Source organism: Lotus japonicus, chromosome 4 (genome assembly GCF_012489685.1).
Source record: "Lotus japonicus ecotype B-129 chromosome 4, LjGifu_v1.2".
NCBI classification, from domain to species: Eukaryota; Viridiplantae; Streptophyta; class Magnoliopsida; order Fabales; family Fabaceae; genus Lotus; species Lotus japonicus.
In genome coordinates, this window is record NC_080044.1 from 11,216,702 (window position 1) to 11,238,544 (window position 21,843).

At 39.3% G+C, this 21,843-nt stretch overlaps 1 protein-coding gene and 1 pseudogene across 1 annotated transcript; one reads left to right on the plus strand and one right to left on the minus strand.

Annotated features, from left to right (window-relative positions):
- Positions 1-249: 249 nt before the first annotated feature.
- LOC130711119 (vesicle-associated membrane protein 722-like) lies at positions 250-4,326 on the plus strand (annotated as a pseudogene).
- A 2,131-nt stretch (positions 4,327-6,457) lies between these two features.
- LOC130714422 (glucan endo-1,3-beta-glucosidase-like) lies at positions 6,458-10,179 on the minus strand. Its single transcript, XM_057564319.1, has 3 exons — positions 9,016-10,179; positions 7,546-7,876; positions 6,458-6,745 (listed from the first exon to the last, which is right to left on the minus strand). The coding sequence occupies exons 1-3, from the start codon at positions 10,054-10,056 to the stop codon at positions 6,555-6,557; spliced, it is 1,563 nt and encodes a 520-aa protein (XP_057420302.1). The 5' UTR covers positions 10,057-10,179; the 3' UTR covers positions 6,458-6,554.
- Between the last annotated feature and the right edge of the window lie 11,664 nt (positions 10,180-21,843).

A 21,843-nucleotide genomic window follows, 5' to 3' on the forward strand; every position in this document is an offset into this window, starting at 1 on the left:
TTGATTAACAATTTAAATAATAACTAATTATTAATGAAAAATATTTTTCGTCACTAAATTTGCCTCTATATAAAATGGGGTGGGATGTAGATTTTAGATAAGAATGGGGTGGAGTGTAATTCTAACAAACCTTAAGGGGGTGAGTGTACTTTACTCATGAATTAAAAACCTTTGATTCCTCTATACGAAATGAAAACGCTGCTTTGTAGTTATCACTACCCTGCTTTATAAACTCCCTAAACCCATTTTTTCATTTTCGGTCTCACTCTTTCTCTCTCTCTCTCTACACATTCTCTCTCTAGAAAAAGAAGGGAAAGGGAAAGGAGAGGAAAAGAAAAAGGGTTTGTTGTTGTTGTTAGAGAGAATATAGCAAAAGCAGAATCAACCCTAAGAAACCGTTGATCCATAGATCTGGTAGGGAAGAAGAAGAAGAAGATGGGTCAGAACCAGAGATCTCTGATCTACGCGTTCGTTTCTCGCGGTAGCGTGATTCTCTCTGAGTACACCGAGTTCAGCGGAAACTTCAACTCCATCGCGTTTCAGTGCCTTCAGAAGCTACCTGCTTCCAACAACAAATTCACCTACAACTGTGATGGCCACACCTTCAATTACCTCGTCGATAACGGCTACAGTTAGTTCCTCCTCCGATCTATGCGAATCGGTCTTCTCAAACATGATTTCATCATCAAAACCAATAATCAATTCACTAGTAGTATTAGCATATGCATGATTTTATGTTAAGACTGTTGTTTATTGAAATTCATGATTTGTTATATGTATAGGGTTAGTGGTAGGTGGTGATTTTGTTTAGAAATTGATTGATGGCTCATGCTCGGTGTGTTTGTGTTGTGTTTGTAGCGTATTGTGTTGTCGCGGATGAGTCGGCTGGAAGGCAGGTGCCTGTGGCTTTTCTGGAGCGTGTGAAGGATGATTTTGTTGCGAAATATGGCGGTGGGAAGGCCGCCACAGCTGCTCCTAACAGCCTGAACAAGGAATTTGGGTATTTGTTTGAGTTTGTGTTGAGATTAGCTTAATTGTGATTGTGTTCGTGATTGTGAATGATCTTTGCTTTGTGCAGGCCCAAGTTGAAGGAACACATGCAGTACTGTGTTGATCATCCTGAAGAGGTTAGCAAGCTGGCAAAGGTGAAAGCTCAGGTTTCTGAAGTTAAAGGTGTCATGATGGAGAATATTGAAAAGGTAACAGATACTCGGCTTATTCTGCTTTGACTTGAGAGGATCATGATATTTTTTGATCAGATTGAATTGATTTATAATTGTAGAATGTAGATCACAAGAATAAGAGGTTGTAATAGAAATTATGAAATGATTGTTTTTAACTGTTATGAAAATAAAAACAACAGAGGCCACTGAACACAAAGGGTGGATTTTTTAGAAAACCTGAACTTGTGATTACTTATTAAATTTGTTGGGCCAGCATTTTATCAAATTTTGTGCATTGTGCACCTGCTGCGCTGAGTCTGTAATACTTGTTTGGCAGCAATTCTTTTCATGTGTTAAACGACAGATGGCTTTGAAATGTGAGATACATGCATAATTTTATGTGTTGTGTTTAGTTGGGCGTACTTTAAGTTTTCCAGTTCTATTAGCGGGGGTAATTAGGGTTTGTTGAGTTCTTGTAACCCTACAGAGACCCTGAAAATCGAATTAAGATTTGTGCTACCTCCCTTGGACCGTCGATGAGGCTCCACCAGCCACCAATGAGCCTCTGATTCTCGCCTCCTTCTTCCTCCTCCTTTTCCTCCTTCTCTGTCCTGCTTCTTCCTCCTTCCTCCTCCTCCTTCGGTGTAGCGTCCATCCTGCTTTACGCTATACTGCTAAGTGCTAAAGCGTTTTTTGGGCTTGCCGCTCCGCTCCGCTATCCGGGGTTGACAAACCTGTAATTACTGATTCAGTTCCCTACCTCTGCACCAGAGTAGAGCAGAATTGGGACAAGATGAACAATTTCTTCAGAATCACTCACAATCACTTGTATTTGAGAGACTAGCACCATAGCACTCACCTCACTAGATCTGATTAACAACAAATGACCAACCTCCTCTCCCTCTCAACCCCTCTTCCTATTTATAGCATACGTACCTTATCTAGTGATCCAATTACCTAACTATTATTCTATTCACTAACTGTACCTATCACTGCAAGGGAAATGAAGAAGGGGAAGAGGGATGTTGCCTGAGAATATTTATTGACTACAGATCTCAAATCAAATAAAATTATATTTCGGTGTCCACTAGCAATGTGGGGCAGGGCATTGGCAAGAACTTCCATTTAGTAGGAAGGAGCACACAAAATTTATGACTTATGATATGAGTTCACTTGGTTACCTTACTTTTAATGCTATGCACCTAAGGGTTTTTACTTTTTATTTATTAGCTCCTATATAAGTTGATTGTGATATTTGTTTATGACTTATGGTTATGGCTATGATTTTGTTTTGTGAGACATAAGTTCCGCAGTCTATCCTAGTATGAAATTATTACATTAAGTTCTTATAATAGGTTAATGAAACCTCTATTTGCAGTTTATTTGCTGCCAAAAAGAAAATTGCTTGTCTAACTGAAATATAGATCACATGTTACTATATGATCACTTTAAATCCAAAATGTAATGATAAAGAATATCTTATTGATATTATTCAAGATCCACATCTGACATGCCTAATTGAATTGATTCATTAAATTGAATCAATTCAATACATTTCAAATATTAGTCAAGAATATCTCATTTGTACCAATAGGTGCTATATTGGATTTCAGTAAGAAAAGTCAGTTCAGTTAAATTACTGTTCTTCTACCTCTGGTTTGCTGATGATACTATTATTGTATTATCCTTTTTGAACGAGGATGACTTCTATACAAAATTTATCTATTCTTAAGTTCTTCAAGTTATCACTTACCTAAATGAATCTGCTAATGTTAGTTTGTTTGATAACTAATACAATGTTTACTGACTTCTCATGTCTTTAGTTAATATTAGTTATTTGAAAACTAATACAATGTTTGTCTTTTTCTCTTGTTGAAATGTATCAAAATCTAAATCTTAGGGAAGTTTTGGAGGCACAGAAATTCTGCTCCTCATAATAGTTAACAATTCATCTACTGTACTTGGGTTGTAGCTGTATTTTGCTTTGAATATGACAATTTAAGTTTACTTCTGTTTTCTCAGCTAAAAACTAAAAATAAGCCAAGATATATTTGTTGCAGTTAATTGGCCTGCAAACTAAATTTGAATATGACTATTTAAGTTTACTTCTGTTTCAAAGGAAAATTGAAACTGCGGCATTTCAGTGACATATGAAGGAGCAAATTCTTGTCTCTCTTTTAAATGCCACAGTGAAAATTTATTATTCCATAGGTATGCTACATAAAAGCAGAGATCAAACAAGTTAATACACATTAGAAGACATAAATGTTATTCAAGTTTTTAGCTTCTCATACATTCAATCAGATTAAGATATCTAATGCATAAGGACACATTCATTAAGATTGTATTGACATGTTCGTACTTCAATGTAGGTTCTGGACAGGGGGGAAAAGATTGAGCTTCTGGTTGACAAGACTGAGAACCTCCATCACCAGGTTAGTATTTTGTGCGCTTGAAAGTTCTTGAACTTGTGGAAGTTTTTAAATGCTTCAGGATCAGTAGTAACTATTTTTTATTTAGTTTCTTTTTTATTGGTGCATCGGAAGGATAAATTGCACCATCCAGGGATTGATCCCTGGACCTCCCCCACCCTAACCCATATGCCCCAGCTCTTGCCACTTGAGCTATCATTCGGGGACTTTCTATTTAGTTTCTAAAACTCTTCTGATTATATTTTGTATTCTATTTAGTGTCAAAAAGCATTTCTTATGATACTTGACACCCTATTGGAAGATCTTTCCCCCCCTTTTCACACCACTCAAAAGAAAAAGGAGGGGTTAAGATGCTAAAAATCGTCACTTTATCGAAGCAAACTGTTTTTCACTTGTTTCCTTTTCGTCATTTTGGGCAGGCACAAGACTTCAGGAATTCTGGGACCAAAATCCGCCGAAAAATGTGGCTGCAAAATATGAAGATCAAGCTGATTGTGTTGGCGATATTGATAGCCCTGATTCTCATCATAGTCCTTCCCATCGTCCTTCGTAAATGAAAATAAACCTCATTCTCAGTCATTTTATCTTGTTATTTCGACCTTATTGTGATTATGCGAGGAAAGGTATCAAATGTATGACATGATTTTGTATGTAGTAAAGATATCAGAACCCGTAAACTGTTAACCTTTAAGATTTTACAATATGATTGATATAAGAATGCTTTATATGCATTTTGATTGTGCATTGTAGATTGATTTCTATTCACTTGCCATGTTATCAATCACGGAAATAAGTTATTTTGTTATTTTGTGCATGAATGTTCTCAAAAGAAATTTCGTAGACTATGAAGGGTCCACCTTGTATGAAATGTTATCGATTTCGTGCATGAATGACAATCCACCATGTGCTGAAATTTGGCCCTAGATAAGAAGTGAAGCCAGTTACGTGGATATGATTAATTGATCATAGGCAAATTTCTGAAGATACTACTCAATGCAGTGGTTAATAACTTCAAATTAACCCTCCGTTTTGTAGATAAGAAGTCATATTCAAGGGCAAATGGTATCATCCATTGATTTTGGCGTGTCATATAATTTCACATGTTGAACAAATTTGTCAGCAGTGACAATGCTATTAAAACTGTTTTTAAGAGGAGTCAGATGAGCATATTTAGATGAATAATCAATGACCACCATGGAGACAATGGCCTAGCAATGGGAGAAGTTAGTATAATGGTGATATCAATGACAATATATGGACATATTAAACCAAAATTATTGGTTCATTTTTTTATATGCCTGACATTATGCTTTTTTTTCCAATCGAACTCGAACCTATCGTTGAGCACTTCCTAACATTTATTGTTGTATTGGCTTGAGTGGAAGGAGCTTAAGTCTGTTAAGGATATGGTTCAAGGATCGATCCTTGGATCTATATGTATGAAAAAATATACGGCTGGAAAGGGTCTCCACTTTGGTGTCTAATAATACTCTTAGAGATTAATCGCTCACCTATTGGGTAAGAGGATACTCTGAAAAACCGTAAAAATCAAATCTCTCATCTCAGTCCTTAAAACATAATCCTAATTTAGTGCATGTAGTGACTAACTTAGTAAGCTTCCCTCAAAAAAATGTATGCAATCAAATCAAGATCACACTCTCACCAAGCTTTGCTCCTTGGATGTACAAATTACAAGACCAGCTCCTTCCCTCCTCAAGTTAATCACAAAGACACAAAAGGGGAGAGGGTTTAATTGTGTCTGGCTAGATAATAGATAACTCGTGTAATGAGATACTCCAAACATCCAACTGTGGGTCGAGACAATAAAGAAAAGAAAACATAAAAGAAGAACAAATTCAAAAAACACGAGAACTGAGGTGCAATAGTATGCATGTTTGAAAGGAAGACGCGGAGGGACGCGTCGCCTGCCCAAAAGATGAAAGAGACATAAAAAACTAAAAGATAAAACACCACAAATACTTAAGCCAGAGACGAAAAGATCCAAGCGATGTAATAAAGTGGATTTAAGCTTCTTTCCCTCGGGCATTTCACTATATTTGTAAGCCTTGTAAGAACATTAACAAAAGTCTATTATCTGTATACATAGAGTAATAATGCATTTGATAATGTATAAACAACAGTTTTATATATATGTATACAAAGTTCACATGGTATATTGTTGTAATAATTTCTTTTTCGTTATGTTTTCTCTCCCAATATTTCCATTTTTCCTCCTCCCGTCAATTAGCTTGGAAAAGTGGAACCTCCTATTAAGAATTAAGAATTTGTCACAACTTGAATCAAGCTTATTCAACCCGTTTAAAAAAAAAGAGGTTATTCAACCCCACAACACAGCACTAATATGACTGAGCTGCACTCAAAAGGTATTGCACTTTTCAACTTTTCAAAAAAAAGTTAGTTTTTGAGTAAAATTGTATTTTACACTTTCCATTAAAGAGCGACTATGCCAAAAAGAAAAGAAAAATATATTTTCTTGTATTACTGTATAACTTCCTACCATACTAGCAGACATATATATTTTTATCATATACATCAGATAAATTCATGCCAGAGATATTGAATGCATTTTTTTAATGGCAAAATTGACAATAAATTGCTCAACCTTTTGAAGGTTAAAATCCCACTTGTAAATTGAAATGGCTACTAACCGTGAGGATACCTTATTTAACAACAAAACCGTGAGGATACCTTGTTTAACAAAAAAAAATTGCAAGTTTGCAACTACCTTCAATGTCTTAGGTTTCATCTTGATCAACCAACAAAGACTGATCTTTTTCATCGAGCAACGAAGAATAATATATAGTCTAATTTATATATATATCCTTCCTATTTCGCAAAGTATCCAGGGTTAAATTAATTCAACTAAACAAAAATAAGGCTAAGCTTATAAATTTAGTATGTTATACATCAATCAATAATATTAACAGGAACAAAATCATTAAAGATAGAAAAAACAGAAACAGATAAGTTGAAGATGAACTAAGAAAGCCTTCAATGATCCAGCGTCGTTAGACTTTGCAGGTTTGGGTGACCCTACTGGTGACCCTGTTGGTGACCCTACTGTATCCGGATTTTTAACCTTTTGTTTGGGCCCTTCAGCTGAAGATACATACGTACACGTCTCATAACCTGCCCATATTCACATTCAAATTTAATGACTTTTCCTCTTCCAACAAGAAAAACATATAGCATAACTAATCATAGCAAAATAAAACGCAGCCATATTGCTGAAGATCTCTTTTATTTTTTAAGAGTTTTCTTTTTAAAAAAAGAAGTTACTTTATATTTCTTTAAATATATTAAATAACATTTAAAAAGTTAATTTTAAATGTAAAATATAAAGACATTTTTTCATACAAAAAGTACATTAAAGAACATAAACATAAAAATACTTCTTCTGATAAATATATTTAGATTAAAAACAGTAATCAAAGAGGTTGATAAGATCATTCAGGGTTAAAATCTCAATAGTATTTGAGAAGTGCTAGCAATAGTCTTTTAAATACACACTCTAAACACATTAGATTATGAAAAGTGAACACATTTTTAACATTTCAAAAAATAAAACAATCACAATAAGTGTGTTGAAATATGCCATTAAAAGAGTATATTGTTACTTACTAGCACTCCTCATAATATTTTGATGTGTCTTTAAAAAGACTACTAACTTATAACACTAGTTAAATATTATTGAGATACCTAAAACTACCCGACATTAACCCTTAGCTATTGTGACAACCTACAGTTAAGTAACATAGCTGCACATAAAAAATAGAGATTCTAATTATATTAGAATTAGAATTACTTTTTTAAAAAATGACTTGTCACTAAAAGTTACTGAATATAACTTAAAAAAATTACTCTACTACATAAAATAATGGAGGAAAAGGTCAAATTTGCTTTAAAATAAAAGTCAAAGTTTTACTCACTTGGGTTGATGGAAGTGACGACTCCAGTGTGTCCGAAATCACAGTCGGTATCATGGCGGCCAGATGCCTGGTAATACGCGTTCATGGCGAAGGACGCGTGGGCCCTCACTGTATTGGGCTTGAAGCATGGCCCACCTTGCTTTATGGGCCCACAGTCTACCCCTTTAGTACTGCACGCGAAGTCAATGTTGGCCTGCAACGCCGCTTCACTTGCTCCCTGCTTCGCCGTGCACCACTTTGAAGACGACGGCGGTTCACCCGACCCTGACGACGGTGCTTCTGCTGGTGCCGCTGTGGGTCCAGCTGTGGGGCCAGATGTGGGACCCGCTGCCTGCAGTTACGCGCATTAATTACACAACATCCAATAAAGTTAGATACTATCAACCTATCTATAGCTAACACTGTAAAGTGTAAATTAAACCACTAAAGTCTAAACCTCATTATGCTACACACTGTTCACGTTGAATAACAATGCTACTATTAAAACTAATTATTCAAACATTTCTGAATCTTGTAAAAAGCCGTTCAAACAGGTACAATATGTTATGTCATTTTATGTTTTAAAAGGGGTTAAATAAGCTTTTGGTAGCGTACAATATGTTGTTGAAGTTAGAAAATGCTCTCTAATCAAAATAAAGTTTGGTTTTAGTTATTAATATTTTGAAGGCTTTAATATGTTTTTGTCCCTTTAAAATTTAAAATTAGGGTTTTGGTTTAAGCTCCTCTAAATAAATTTTTTAGTAATACACTCTTATTTTGAAATCTAATACGGAGGGATAAGTCCCTACCGTTACTTTTACCTAACGGACAATGACATGACATATTTTAAAGCAAGTTAAATCAAGAAACTATGATTTTAGAGGAACCTAAGCCAAAAAAATCATGATTTTAAGGACCTAAACTCAATTTTTTCATGTTTTAGGTCTCTCTAAAATTATGGTTCTTTGGTTTATGTCCCTCTAAATGACGTAAAGTGACAGCAGAGGCCGAAACCTCAGTATTATTTTTAATTTTAGGGTGTATAATAAAAAAAAAATAGAATGACCTAAACCAAAAGACCATAATTTTAGAGGGACCAAAAATATATTTAAGCCTATTCTGAAAATTGCTTAGTTTTAGTACTCCCCGAAAGTGGTGGTGTGGTAACCTTCCTATATAGCCTCAATCAGTTTAGTGATTAGGGTCACTAAACCACCATTTCTAGCAAGATCAAAACTAGATAGTTTACCAAAAATACGAACTAAAACCAAATTTTACTTCCACGATTGATCATTTTCAAACTTGATGTATTGCACAATGACAAAAACTTAATTAACCCTTTAACAAAATTATGAGCATGTGGGCTTGTATCAGACTCTATGTCTCGCTCTTTCTTTTGGGAATAAAAACACCCTCCATGTGCCATTGCACTACACTAGATATGCACATTTAAAAAAAGTTAAGTGAAGAAACAAACAAAACGGGTAGTACCTGTTGAGTGAGAAGACCGACGTCGTAAACAGGAGTAAGATCAGGTTTAAACAAGCCATAATTCCGCTCCGAAACCGTGGCCTTCAAATTCTCATTAAACAAAGAAAATATAAAAGTCTCAAACGTTCTATTAGGCATCAACGGTGTCCCCTTCCCAGAACTCACGTGCTTAATCAAATTCCCATTATACGACGCCGCATTGTCCACACCCACACCCGCTTGGTTCGGGTCACCCGCCGACGGCCAACCCGTTTCCGCCACCACCAACTCCACGTCACCATATCCAACCTTCTTCATCGCAGAAAACACCGCGTCCATCTGCGCGTCGAACATGTTCGTGTAGTTCACGCCGGTTGCCGCGTCAAAAACGCCGTGAAACGGTTTGAACAGCGCGTAGTTGAGAGTATCGGGTCGGGTTGACGTGATCCCGAAGAATGGGTATGGGTTTACCATGAATGGGGAGTTTGTTTGGCGGAGGAAGTTGAGAATGGGGGTGAAGATGGTTTTGTCGTAGCCGCGGCGGAACGCCGCCGAGCTGGGTGGTTCTGAGGAGGTTAAGATGCCGAGGGAGTGAGGGGTGGAGACTTGGATGTGGGTGAGGTTCGCGAGTTGGAGGGCTTTGTAGAGAGCTTCCATGGCGGGGAGAGTGTGTGCGATGAGGGTTTTGTCGGAGGTGGCGAGGATTTCGTTGCCGACGGCGATGCGGTTGATGGTGGTTTTGGGGTGGAAGGGGAGGATGTTGCTGGCGACCCATGACTGGGCTGCTGGTAGCTTCGCGAGTTTAGGGATGTCGCCGTTGCCGACGGTTACTGTGACGGCGATGTTGGTTCCGGCGAAGGCGCGGAGCATGACGGGGTTTGTGTCGAAGATTTTGACGCGGTCGATGGTGGTTTGGGATTTTAGGAAGGTGGCTACTGTGGAGGGAGGTGGGAGGTTGTCGGCGACGGTGCCGTAGTTGACGCCGATGGAGGCGGCGAAGGGGAGGAGGAAGAGGTGGTAAGTTGGGAGGAGAAGCAGAAGCAGGTGAAATGGGTGGGCCATGGTTTTGGAGGAATGTTGTTGCTGTGTTGGTGTAGTGGTGTGATATTTATGAATGTAGTGGATCTCAGATTCTAGTCAATGGGGCCATCAATGTTCAGGTTCAAACTTCAAACTCACCATCATTGATTTCAAGGTAGAGGTTGTCTGATTTTAAAATTGACTATCTATTCATAATGGAATTTAATAAATTGTTTTTTTTTTTCTTCATATTTTTCCAATGTTTAGGTTCAAACTGGGCTTGGCCCATTTTCAATCAATGAAACAAGATTCATGACCAAAAAAAACTAAGCATCATTCATTCCAATGTGAAATGTAAATGTAAACCCATTACTTCCTTGCAAGTTTGGAAGCAAAAATATTTTTGATTCCTAACTTGGACATTATTGAACTGATAGCTAGGAGTGGCATGCTTTAGTAAGCATATATGTGAGCTGTTGATGACACATGTATTAGGTTTATCAATCCAACATTAACCTTTTCAAGGATGAAATGACAGTCGAGCTCTATATCACAATAAACAACACAGGAAGGAAATTGAATTTCTAAGTCTTTTAGCAAGTATTCAAGTGAATATGACTGACGAGCGACTCACTATTGTTTGCATTTTATATTTCCATGAATGAGTGAGTTGCCTAAGAACAGTGAAAAGATTTCGTAGTGGGAGAATGATTGAGGGAAGAATGAGTCTCACAAGTAATCAAAAGCGGTGGAGAACAAACTTCATGAGAGAGAAGAGCGAGAGGAAGCACGTGACTTGATTAATTCGGTGTTTTAATCTCAACCGTTTATTTCAATCTAATGGTTTAAAAATCATTCTCACTTTCTCATATAAGAAATTTTTTCTCATTTTCAGTTTAAGTAATCTCTCCCCATCGTCATCTTCTTCTCTAAGATGAAACTATGTATTTAAACGGATTTAAGTGTTTTTTTTGCATTGAACCGTTTATATATATATATATATATATATATATATATATATATATATATATATATTAGACACAAATAAATCCAATTTATTTCATTGTAAGTGTTGTGAACACCGTTAAAAATTTACATGTTACTGTTGGGCCTTTAGCCCTTTACATTGCATCTTATTTGAATTCCACAGGTTATCTAATCGGTTAGTGAAATGCTACTCCCAGAACCAGAAACGTACCCAAACCATGGTCTGGTCAAAGCAAATATGGATTCTGCCGACCTAGTTTTTTTATTTTTTTATAGGCAAATGTTCATTGTTAGTAATGTTAATAAATTAGTCCTCCTCAAATTGGTAATATAATATTGATTGCTGCAACGAAATTTCATAGCCTAGTGTTTGGTAATTATGAAAATTCGTTTATTAATTTTATAAAAAAAAACGTTTATTTAATTGGGTCAGTGCTAACTTGTTTACTGGATTTTTACAGGCCCAGGATGTTTAATTTAGGGCTTAATTTAGAGTATATTATTTTGTTTTGATCAGGTTCCTTTTTAGTTCTTTTTGTCGCAAGTTTATACAGGAATTTTTTTGTCAACAAGTTTATACTAGTTTTTTTTGTCTTAAAGTTTTTTTCTTGGTCAAATTTGTCTTAAAGTTTATAGGGTGTGCTATTTGGAAAAAGACTATGCTGGTAGGAATTGGGCTCAGCCCACTTAGCAATTAGCATTGCGTAAATGTTCATTTCAATGAAAATGATTTTTTGACAAAAAAAAAACAATGAAAATGATTTGTTGATTTCTTTCTAACAAAAAACCAAAAAAATGTGTGTTTTAATTTTAATTAAGAGTCTTAAAAAGAATTAAAAAAACCTCTTTCAAGTTATAAAAGTAGCTTCCCAAAACTAAAACATGCAAAAAATTAAGAAAATATTAAAAAAAAACTACAAATATATACTTTTTCTTGATCTCAAATATGTATCTAAAAGTATGAACTATGTAGTCTTGATGTCTCTTCACGCAAATATTTTTTCAAATTTGTTTGATCTCTTTTACTTAGTGCTTGAATGAATTTGTTCGTGAAATTTTAAAACACCGAGGTTAAGTGTTGGTTTATTAAAAGATAACCTTTAACTAATGTTTTTTTTGTTATCATCAAAACACACATAAGGTATTTTTAGGTACCTAAACTTAGACTTAACAATTGCAATCCCCTTTTCTATGATGACAAACATTTAAGTTATATGTTCAAATAATAAGGGCTTGCGATAGTAATCTCCTCAACAGTCATAATCTCAACCAGAAGAAGAAGAGGAGGAGGAGGAGAGAAAAATATGGAGTTGAAGAAAAAGGAGAGGATCAAGTAAAAAGAAAATATTTATTAATATGGTGTCGAAGAAAAAGGAGAAGATCGAGTGAAAAGAAAAGATTGAATATTTACCTTGATCAAATCTGCAATAGATGTAGAGATCAAAATTATGTAACATTTAGCTCTATCTATTCGTCTTGTAAATACTCCTAAGTAGGCAAAACATATCAAATCGAAAGCACCTTAGAAAAAGAGTATATAAGCTTTCATTTTCTATTATCATCCAAGAAGAATAAATCAAAATTGAACCTCTTTCAACTTGCTAAGCTGAATAAGTCTAAAGAGCCTTGGAAAAGAATACTTGTACACAATTCAACCCCCTTCCTTGTGCCCTTGTGATTAATTAAATTTAATTGGTGTTTACACTGATTTTTGGTAAACAAATATCCTCTTAGTTCGACTAAAGGAAGTTTAGATTCAGGGTCCTTTTGAGAAAACGCTTTGCCAAAGTGTTGTGTGTGTGTGAATGGTTTTCGACAACAATGAACTGGTTCAAACAGAATTGGATTTCATCAAGCACGGGTCAATTACACAGAAGTCATATACATCAAAATAACACGTAAGCTACAAGAAGTGTGGGTTTCGACAGGAAAAGTGCATAAAGGAACTGAAAATTAACAAACTTAATACAAGGAAACTAAAGTGTTGGTTCTGCAACATACTCCTCCATCATCACGTCTTGCTCCTTGATTCTCATTGATGCGGACATTTAGAGCTTTTTGGTGAATTTTCAGAGTTTGAGTTGGGAACCTCTTTTCTGAATCAGATTTTCCTATTTATAGAGCTCCATGTCCCGCGTGTCCTTGGCGGTTTTCTCCCTTGTTGGACGGGTTAGTGGGTCTGATTCCCCACGATCTGATGCTTGCTCGGGAAGTTCCATACGTAGTGGTGGGGGTCGTGTTCCTCAACTGCCTCAACCGTTTCTTGGCCACGTTTTCGACCATCGTGGTGAGAATCTGACTTGGTCAATGCGGCACGTGTTACATGTGTCTGTGTCCAGCAGTAACTGCTATTGTCGAATTCGGCTGCCCCATTTCCTTTTCCTTTCTTTAGTCAGAAGTCGACTACCTTGGGTGTTTTGGGCCGAATGTGTTTTTTCCTTTCTTGGGCCAAAATATTGGGCCAACAGATGCCCCCCAAAAATGTTGATTCTCGACTACCAGACCTTGGAGGGATCAAGCATTTTTTGCTCGTGCATTTCGATGGCGCTTGACAGCTGTTCGCGACTTTCCACTTTCTGATTTCAGGTCCCATCAGAGATCCAATCGTTTGACTTTTGCTCCAATCAGAAGCTTTGACGTCTGACTTCGTCTGCCGTGTGCCGTCTCTATTCTAGGGTAATTATGGCCCTTTTCTAGCCTTTTCGTTAGGGTTTGCGGTTATATAATAAAATAACCGTTGGATTTCAAAAATTTTTATGCACCATCCTATAATGCAGCTTCACGTCCGACTATTCGCTTGCCTATAAATACGCCATTGTTGGCCCTCTGCGAGCTTTACCGTTCTTTCAAACACTCAAGTTTTCAAACACTCAAGCTTTCAAACACTCAAGCTTTTGCCTGATTCCGCTTGTGATCACCTTCAATCGTTTGGTTTCTGCTTTCCTGGTGTATTCTCTGAACATTTCTATGGCTTCTAGTTCTGACAATGTCATCCCTTTGGCCGCTGCATGTGAGATGAATGAAGCCAAACGCACTCCCATTCCAGATCCGCCGTATGAAGTGGAGAAACGGGCTATCTGGAAATCCCAGGTATTTATTCCTATTTCTGTAAATGGCAATTTACGTGCCATTTTAGGCCCTTTGAAGAAGGCAAAGAAGGGCAGGCCTAACAGTCTCCCTGAGGGTTACGAGCATTTTCACCCCAGCATTCGTGGGGATGAGCTCATTCTTGCATTTCAACCTTCTTACCGCTTCCCTTTTTTGAAAGATCCCAAAAGGACTTTCAGGTCTGCGCCTCCTAACCCATCTGCTGGTGAAGGAGCCTATCTGAAATGGCTCGACAGGGTAGAGGCCAGTAAGTCTGGGCATTGGAAAGTTACTGGAATTTTCGACCTCATTCAGTTGTCGAGGTCGCCGATTACTTACAACCCTGCTATGCTTCTGAGTTCTCTTTTCTTTTGGGAGCGGTCCACCAATAGCTTTCATGTCCCCTTTGGAATGCTTTCTCCCACTCTTCTTGATGTTGCTGCAATTACTGGCCTCTGGGTGGTGGGTGATGATTACCATTCTTCTGCTGCTCCCACCAATCCTATTGCCATTCCGACAGATAACATTGCTTTCAGTAAGTTTATCAAAGATCATTATGTCGAGAATGGTGAAGTTTCCAATGCTGAGCATGTCGCGTTTCTGCTGTATTGGCTTTCTGCTTATGTGTTATGCAGCAAATCCTTGAGGATTCCGGCTAAACTCCTTCCTTTAGCCAATCTTTTACATGAGGGTCGAATTATAGCCATGGCCAGGCTCGTGCTCGGTAATCTCTACCAAATGATCAATGAAGCGATAGCTGACATTCGAGATCCTAAGGTTGCGTCTTTGAATGCAGCTGGTCCTTTCTGGCTTCTTCAGCTTTGGATGAATGCAGTTTTTGAACAATTTCTTTCAGCCAAGAACCCTCCTCCTGTAGTGTCTAACACAAGGATCGATGCTTTCAGGCTTGAAGCCCTTACTCCTCCTTATGATGCCTCCACGTTCGAGCTTGACTTTAAGAAGTATTTCACCATGTTTTTCGAGCTGAAACGTTTCCGCTCGAGCTTTGCACCGTATCACAAACCCTCTTATGGTCCTCGGTGGCTAAGGAATTCAGACCCTAATCTTCCCGGTTCAGAGAACCTTTCTCAGCACCAAGTCGAGCTTTGGCAAACTATATTATCTCCCAGGGTGTTAACCATCAACTTTGCCAGTAATGATTTCACTCTTTGCGGTTACAATCCTCAGCTTGTGTCTCGACAATTTGGGCTGAGTCAAGATTTGCCCAATACCTTGTTCGACAAATCCCTCATCCTCTATCCTGGTACCATCACCAAACGTAGTGTTTTCGACACTACCATTGGCTACTACAACGAGGAGGAGCTACTTGGTCTTAGTCCTTTCAGTTTTACTCCATCCTTTTACGTCACCTAGGCGTTCAAGGCGTGGTGGTCTGCTTATTGGCATGATATTTCGACGCCAATTGAAGATTGCTTCCAGCGCATAACAAACATTTTTCTTTTGCAGAGGCAGGCCCCAAAGAAAACCAAAGGTATGCTTACACCTGAGATCAACGTTTTTCAACAATTCTTCGGTGTAGTATACTTTCCGGGTCCTCGACTTCAGGAAACGGTTGCCAAAGCAGCCCAAGTTCTAAGGCGGATGTGGGAAGCTAAAGCCAAAAAAACCCGATTGAGCCTTCCCTCTGATGAGGATGGTCTTTCTTTTATTATTCGAAAAACAGGCTTAAGGTTCCCACCACTGCCTACTTGTAAGTATGCTTTGGCTTTTCCGGTGGTGCTTCCTAAGTGGGTTGATCATGTAAGTATCAAAAACTTTTACCACAGTGCACTACCCCCTCGGAAGCGGGTGACCTGGACCAAGCGTTACCTATGGAATTATCCCCTCCATGTGCCGGTTGAAATCTTCAACCACATATCGATAAGAACGCTTATTGGTCAAGGTAATCATTTCGACCTGACATCTTTGCAATATTTATGGCTTAATTTTCTTTTGTTTTCCTTTTGTAGCTGAACCAATTCCTCGACCGACCCCTCAGGCTTCTCCTCGGGTGGCTTCTGCGACTGTCGAAGTGGAGGATGATGATGATGATGTTGCTTTGGCTGATAAGCTCAAGATTCATAAGGTAAGACTGAACCTTGTGAAACTTTGACCTTTACTCGACGTGTATATCTTTGTGATCATTTGCTTTTGTTTCAGAGTCGAAAACGAGGGGCCACCCCTACTACTTCTGCGAGCCAAAAAAGGGCTAAAGGTGCTGGTGAACCTTCTGCGGGAAATCCCTCCCCGGCTAAATCAGCCAGTCAACGTGAGGAAGTGCAGCAAGGTGATGAACAAGGTGTTGATGAGCAGGCTTCTAACCCTCTGCTTCAAGGTACTGCACCAATTCCTGTCGAGATGGCTCAAGCCAAGAAGGCCTCCGGGAAAAGGTCTAGTCGTAAATCTGGCAGCTCCTCTTCCCACCATTCTAAGAGTTCAACCAGTTCCAGTCCCCTCAGAGCATCTGGCCTAAGGTGAATCATTAGTTCACATCTTGTCTCAATTCGCTTTCTTTTCCTCTTTCTCAATCATTTTTACTATTGTTCTTCAGAGGGTTGGCATGTCTAAAATGGCTGTACCTCGAGCCACGTGGTTTTCTTCTAAACCTCCACCAGTTGCCCTATCTAGCTCTTCGAGCAGTTTAGAGTCCTCTAGCTCGAGTTTAGACTCTACTGAGTCGGACCCTGTGTGGGACAAACTGACATTCTATTTTAACTCGAAACCAATTGCTTGGCAACATCCTGGTTGTGAACCCTATTATACCAAAGAATGTCGAAATAACCTTTCTAATTTTCCTCCACAAGATATGCAGAACTTGCCTTCCCCTGCTCGTGAAGAAAATGTACCACATGATGAGGTGCAGGGTAGTGAGGGTCCAATCATTCAGCCTGACCAAGTGATTGGCGTAATGCCCCCACCCAAGGCTGATGTTCTGGCCTCTACTCATTCTGAACTTTCTCTTCGACAGCTTCAAACTTCCCCTCAACAGCTTCGACTTTCTCCTCAGCAACTTCAACAAGATGCCAGAGCCGCTTTGCTCTCACCTCACGCTAAGGGAGGCTCAGTTTCTTCTAAGACGGCTGCCTCTTCTCATACTTCTAGTGAGAGGCTCAGTGCTCTTTTAGTCGAGGATCCTCTTTCCATCTTCCAGAGCTTCTTTGATGGTACTTTGGATCTTGAGTCTCCGCCGCGCCAAGCTGAAACTACTGAGACTGCTCAGTCTGGTGGAGTGCTCGATGATAGCCGGATTGAGGCGGCTCTTGTTAAGTTAAAAGGGCTGGTTTTCGATACTGGCTTCATCGACAGTGTCCGAGCCACCCCTCAATTAGGCCAGGAAGTGAAAGAACTGCTTGCCTTCCTTTTAAGCCAACAACTTGATCAGACTCAGGCAGATGCTCTCGTCGAGTTGCAGACTCTCGTGGTCGATATCGTGGCCACGCTTGACAAGGCCATTGTGGTGGAGCAATCCATTGAGACTAAAAAGGCACAAGTGACCTCCAATACCAATGGCCTATTGCCCGCGAAAGAAGAAGTTCTCAAGCTGACTGCTAGGAGAACTCTTATTGCAGCTGAGTTGTCGAGTGTTGATGCTCGACTGGATGAGCTTCACAGGGAGGCAGCCAGGCTCGAGAAGCAAAAGACTATGTTGATTGATGAAGGCCCAGCTGTGAATTCTCGACTGAATACGCTGGCTGCTGAGTGCACGAATGTGATGCTATCGACATCTCAACTTTCTAAGGAGGTAGCAGCGGAGCAACGTATGAAGCAAGGCCTGGATTCTAGGATTGCTGCTGCTGGGGTTCAGCTTGAAGCCTTCAAGTCGAGGATTTAGATTTCATAATTGTGGTTTTATTGTAATGGCCATGGATCTATTGTGGCCCTTGTTGCCAACTTTGTAACAATCATTTCTGTACCTCTTTTCGACTTTCGATTAATGGATGAATTTGTGTTGGCAATGCTTGGTATGCTTTATTTCTCGATTCGCATTTTATTGTCGATTAAGTCTTTGTTATATTACTTCCTGCATTGTGTTGCTAAGTTTCACACCATTTAGCTTGGCGCTTAAACTAACCTTTCAACTCCCAAGTTTCCTTGAAAACCACGATAATTTATAACGCTTTTTATCACGTTCTTGTTCAACGACTTAAGAACTTCCTCCACTTGTGGTGGTGGTTGACGTGGTTTGCCGTGTTTGGCTGACGCTTTGGTAACTGCATGCTTGCATTAATGCGGCTGTTTGTTACCTCCCTACTATAAATGGAGCCGTTTTTTACTCGTCTTTCACCAACAACTCTTTTTCCTTCCATTTTCATCTTCTTCCTGCGATCTAAGAACCTTTCACCCTTCACCATGGATAGCAGACTTATTCTTCGTCGTATCAGGGACTTGGCTTTCCAGGAGAACCTTTTCCAGAACCTGTATGACTCCTCTGCTGGCCTTGATGAGCTTCTAGGGCTCATTGATCAACTGCTTCATAGGCCAATCATCGCGCGCGTTAGAATTCCTCTTCAGGAGTTCCAGGGGCTTCTCTTGGAGGCCAAACCTCTGTTTGAAGAGTTCCGGGAACTTTCAGTAATGGTGTTCTTTCAGGAACACCAAATAGATGAGTGGAGGGAGAAATTCGATTTCCTCCAGGCCTCTTTAAATCAGCAAGACCCTGAAGGTCTTGTTCGATCAGTCGTCGAGATACTTGCAGCCTCCCTTGAAGACTTGGTTGCTCGTCAAAAGAAGGCTCGACTTGAGAGCCAGATGGTGGCGCTGGTGGATCGATTAGCACCCATGCAAGCTAGATATGACGGATACAGAGCTATTTTTCCTTTTTAGGTTTCTAGTTTTATCTGTATTTTGCCATACCTGTAATTTTTCCGATCAATGAATGTGATTTGGCAATTTTAACGCTTACGTTTCATTCGATTTTAAGCTCGTGCAACATTGGCTTATATGCTTTTAAATACTTGCCATTTATCGTAACACTTTGACGCTGATTGCTCAATTCCTTAATCACATAAGCGTTATTAGGTAACGTCTTCTCGATTGTATATGGCCCTTCCCAATTGGGGGTCTATTTCCCGTAGGCTTTATCTCTTTTATCCATTGGGAGGATAACTTTCCATACATAATCACCTGCAACAAAAGATTGATTTTTAACCTTTTTGTTGTATGCTTTAGCTATGCGATCTTTTTGCCTTGTTAGAACGTCCAGCGCCAAGAGCCTTTTTTCGTCGAGGTCGACCATTTCGTCTAGCATCATATTCCAGTAAACTTCACTTGGGATTTCTTCTTGTCTTTGAATTCGACACGATTGCAAATATACTTCTACGGGCAGCACGACTTCTTGGCCATAGGCCAGTCGAAAAGGCGTTGTTCCGGTCGCTTCCCTTGGTGAATTCCTGTAAGCCCACAAGACTTGGCTTAAAGATTCATGCCAACTTTTTGGTTTTCGACCCACATGCTTTTTGATTAAGCTTATTAGAATTTTATTAACCGCCTCTACTTGGCCGTTTGCCTGAGCGTAGTAGGGGGTCGAGGTTAAGAGTTTGATCCCCCAGGATTCTGCAAAAGCTGTCACTTTGCGTCCCACAAATACTGTGCCTTGGTCCGTCGTAATTGACTCTGGTAATCCAAATCGATACACAATATGGTTTTGCATAAACTCGATTACCGTTTCCTGTGTTACGTTCTGTAATGGAATGGCTTCGACCCATTTAGTGAAATAATCGACTGCCACAATGATATACTTGTGTTGCTTTGATGAGGCTGGGTGAATTTCGCCAATTAAGTCTATTGCCCACCCCCTAAAAGGCCATGGCTTGATAATGGAGTGCAATTCGCTGGCTGGCACGTGCTGGATTCCTGAATGCTTTTGACAATCTTGACAACCTTTTGCATACTCAATGCAATCCTTCATGATAGTTGGCCAATACAAACCTTGCCGAAATAGGATCTATTTCATTTTTGCCCCTGCTTGATGAGCACCACACAGGCCGTCATGAACAACCAATACAGCTATAAATGCGTCGTCCTCGCTTAAGCATTTCAACAACGTGTCGTCGACATTCTTTTTAAACAACTCGTTGCCTAAAATGTGGGCTCAGCTTTTCCTTGATCTTAATTAGCTCTGTCAGCTTTAGTTTATCTACCATATACCCAGAAGCAATCTGCGCCAATTCGTTGGCTTCTTGGTTCTTTATTCTAGGAACGTGACCTAATCCAACCTCGTTGAATTTAGCCAACAAATTATTTGCTTTTACATAATATTTGGCTAGATGCTCGCTGACGCACTTGTATTCTTTGGTAAGCTGCTTTACCACCAACTCAGAATCTCCTTTTATGACAACGTTCTTTGTCCCCAAAGCTAGCAAGATCTCGAGGCCTGATATCAGTGCCTCATACTCGATTTCATTGTTCGAGCAATTGCCCTTGATCCTAAATTTGAACTTAGTGGGGATGCCTTGCGGGGACATGATGAACATCCCGATTCCAGTTCCCTTTTTATGGCTGGAACCGTCGAAGTATAATTTCCAAGGCTGTATGCCCACGTAAGTTACGATTTCTTTAGGCACAGTGTGATCCGCTAAGAAATCAGCAACCGCTTGCCCCTTAATTGCTTTTAATGGGGCATAAGTTAATGAATATTCGGTTAGGGCCAAAGCCCATTTACCAATTCGACTATGCAAGATTGGTTTGGATAACATGTGCTTTATTATATCATAATGAGAAAAAACCATTACATCGATTGGCTTTATATAATATTTCAACTTTACACAAGAGAAGTACAGGCATAAACACAATTTCTCGATCATAGTGTATCGAGTTTCTGCGCCATTTAACACCCTACTCAAGTAAAATATGGCTCTTTCGTTGCCATCTTCATCTTCCTGAGCCAGCATACTTCCAATGGTTTCATCTGTGGCAGAAATATACAGCTTCATTGGCCTCCCTTTGATGGGTGGTACCATTACAGGTGGATTGGACATGTACTTTTTGAGTTCATCGAATGCCTTTTGGTGCTCTGCTTCCCAGCGAAACACATCTTCCTTCTTTAGTCGAAGAAACGAGGAAAAGGACTTGGTCTTCTCACTAAGGTTGGTAATGAATCTCCTCAGAAAGTTAATCTTTCCTAATAGTGATTGCAGTTGCTTCTTGCTGGTTGGAGGACTTGTGTCGAGAATGACTTTAGCTTTATTTTTGTTGATCTCGATACCCTTTTTATGCACCACAAAACCCAAAAAGTCACCTGCAATAACACCAAAGGCACATTTAAGGGGGTTCATTTTCAAGCCATATTTTCTCATCCTCTCAAAGGATTTTCTTAGATGCAATAAATGGTCATCCCTCGATGGGGATTTCACCACAATATCATCGATGTAGACCTGCATGAAAGTTTCAATAAAATCATGAAAGATGGTATTCATTACCCTTTGGTAGGTCGCGCCAGCGTTTTTCAACCCAAATGGCATGACCACCCACTCATATGTCCCCAAGGCACCTGGACATCGAAAAGCCGTCTTTGACACATCTTCTTCTGCTATGAAGATTTGGTTGTAACCTGAATAACCATCCAACAAGCTTAAGTATTCGTGACCCGCAGCTGAATCCACCATCATCTCGGCAATGGGCATGTGATACTCGTCTTTTGGAGTGGCAGCGTTAAGATCTCGAAAGTCGATACAAACTCTCATCTTTCCATTCTTCTTGATTACTGGGACCACGTTGGCTAACCAATCTACATATCGGGCTGTCTTGATAAACTTG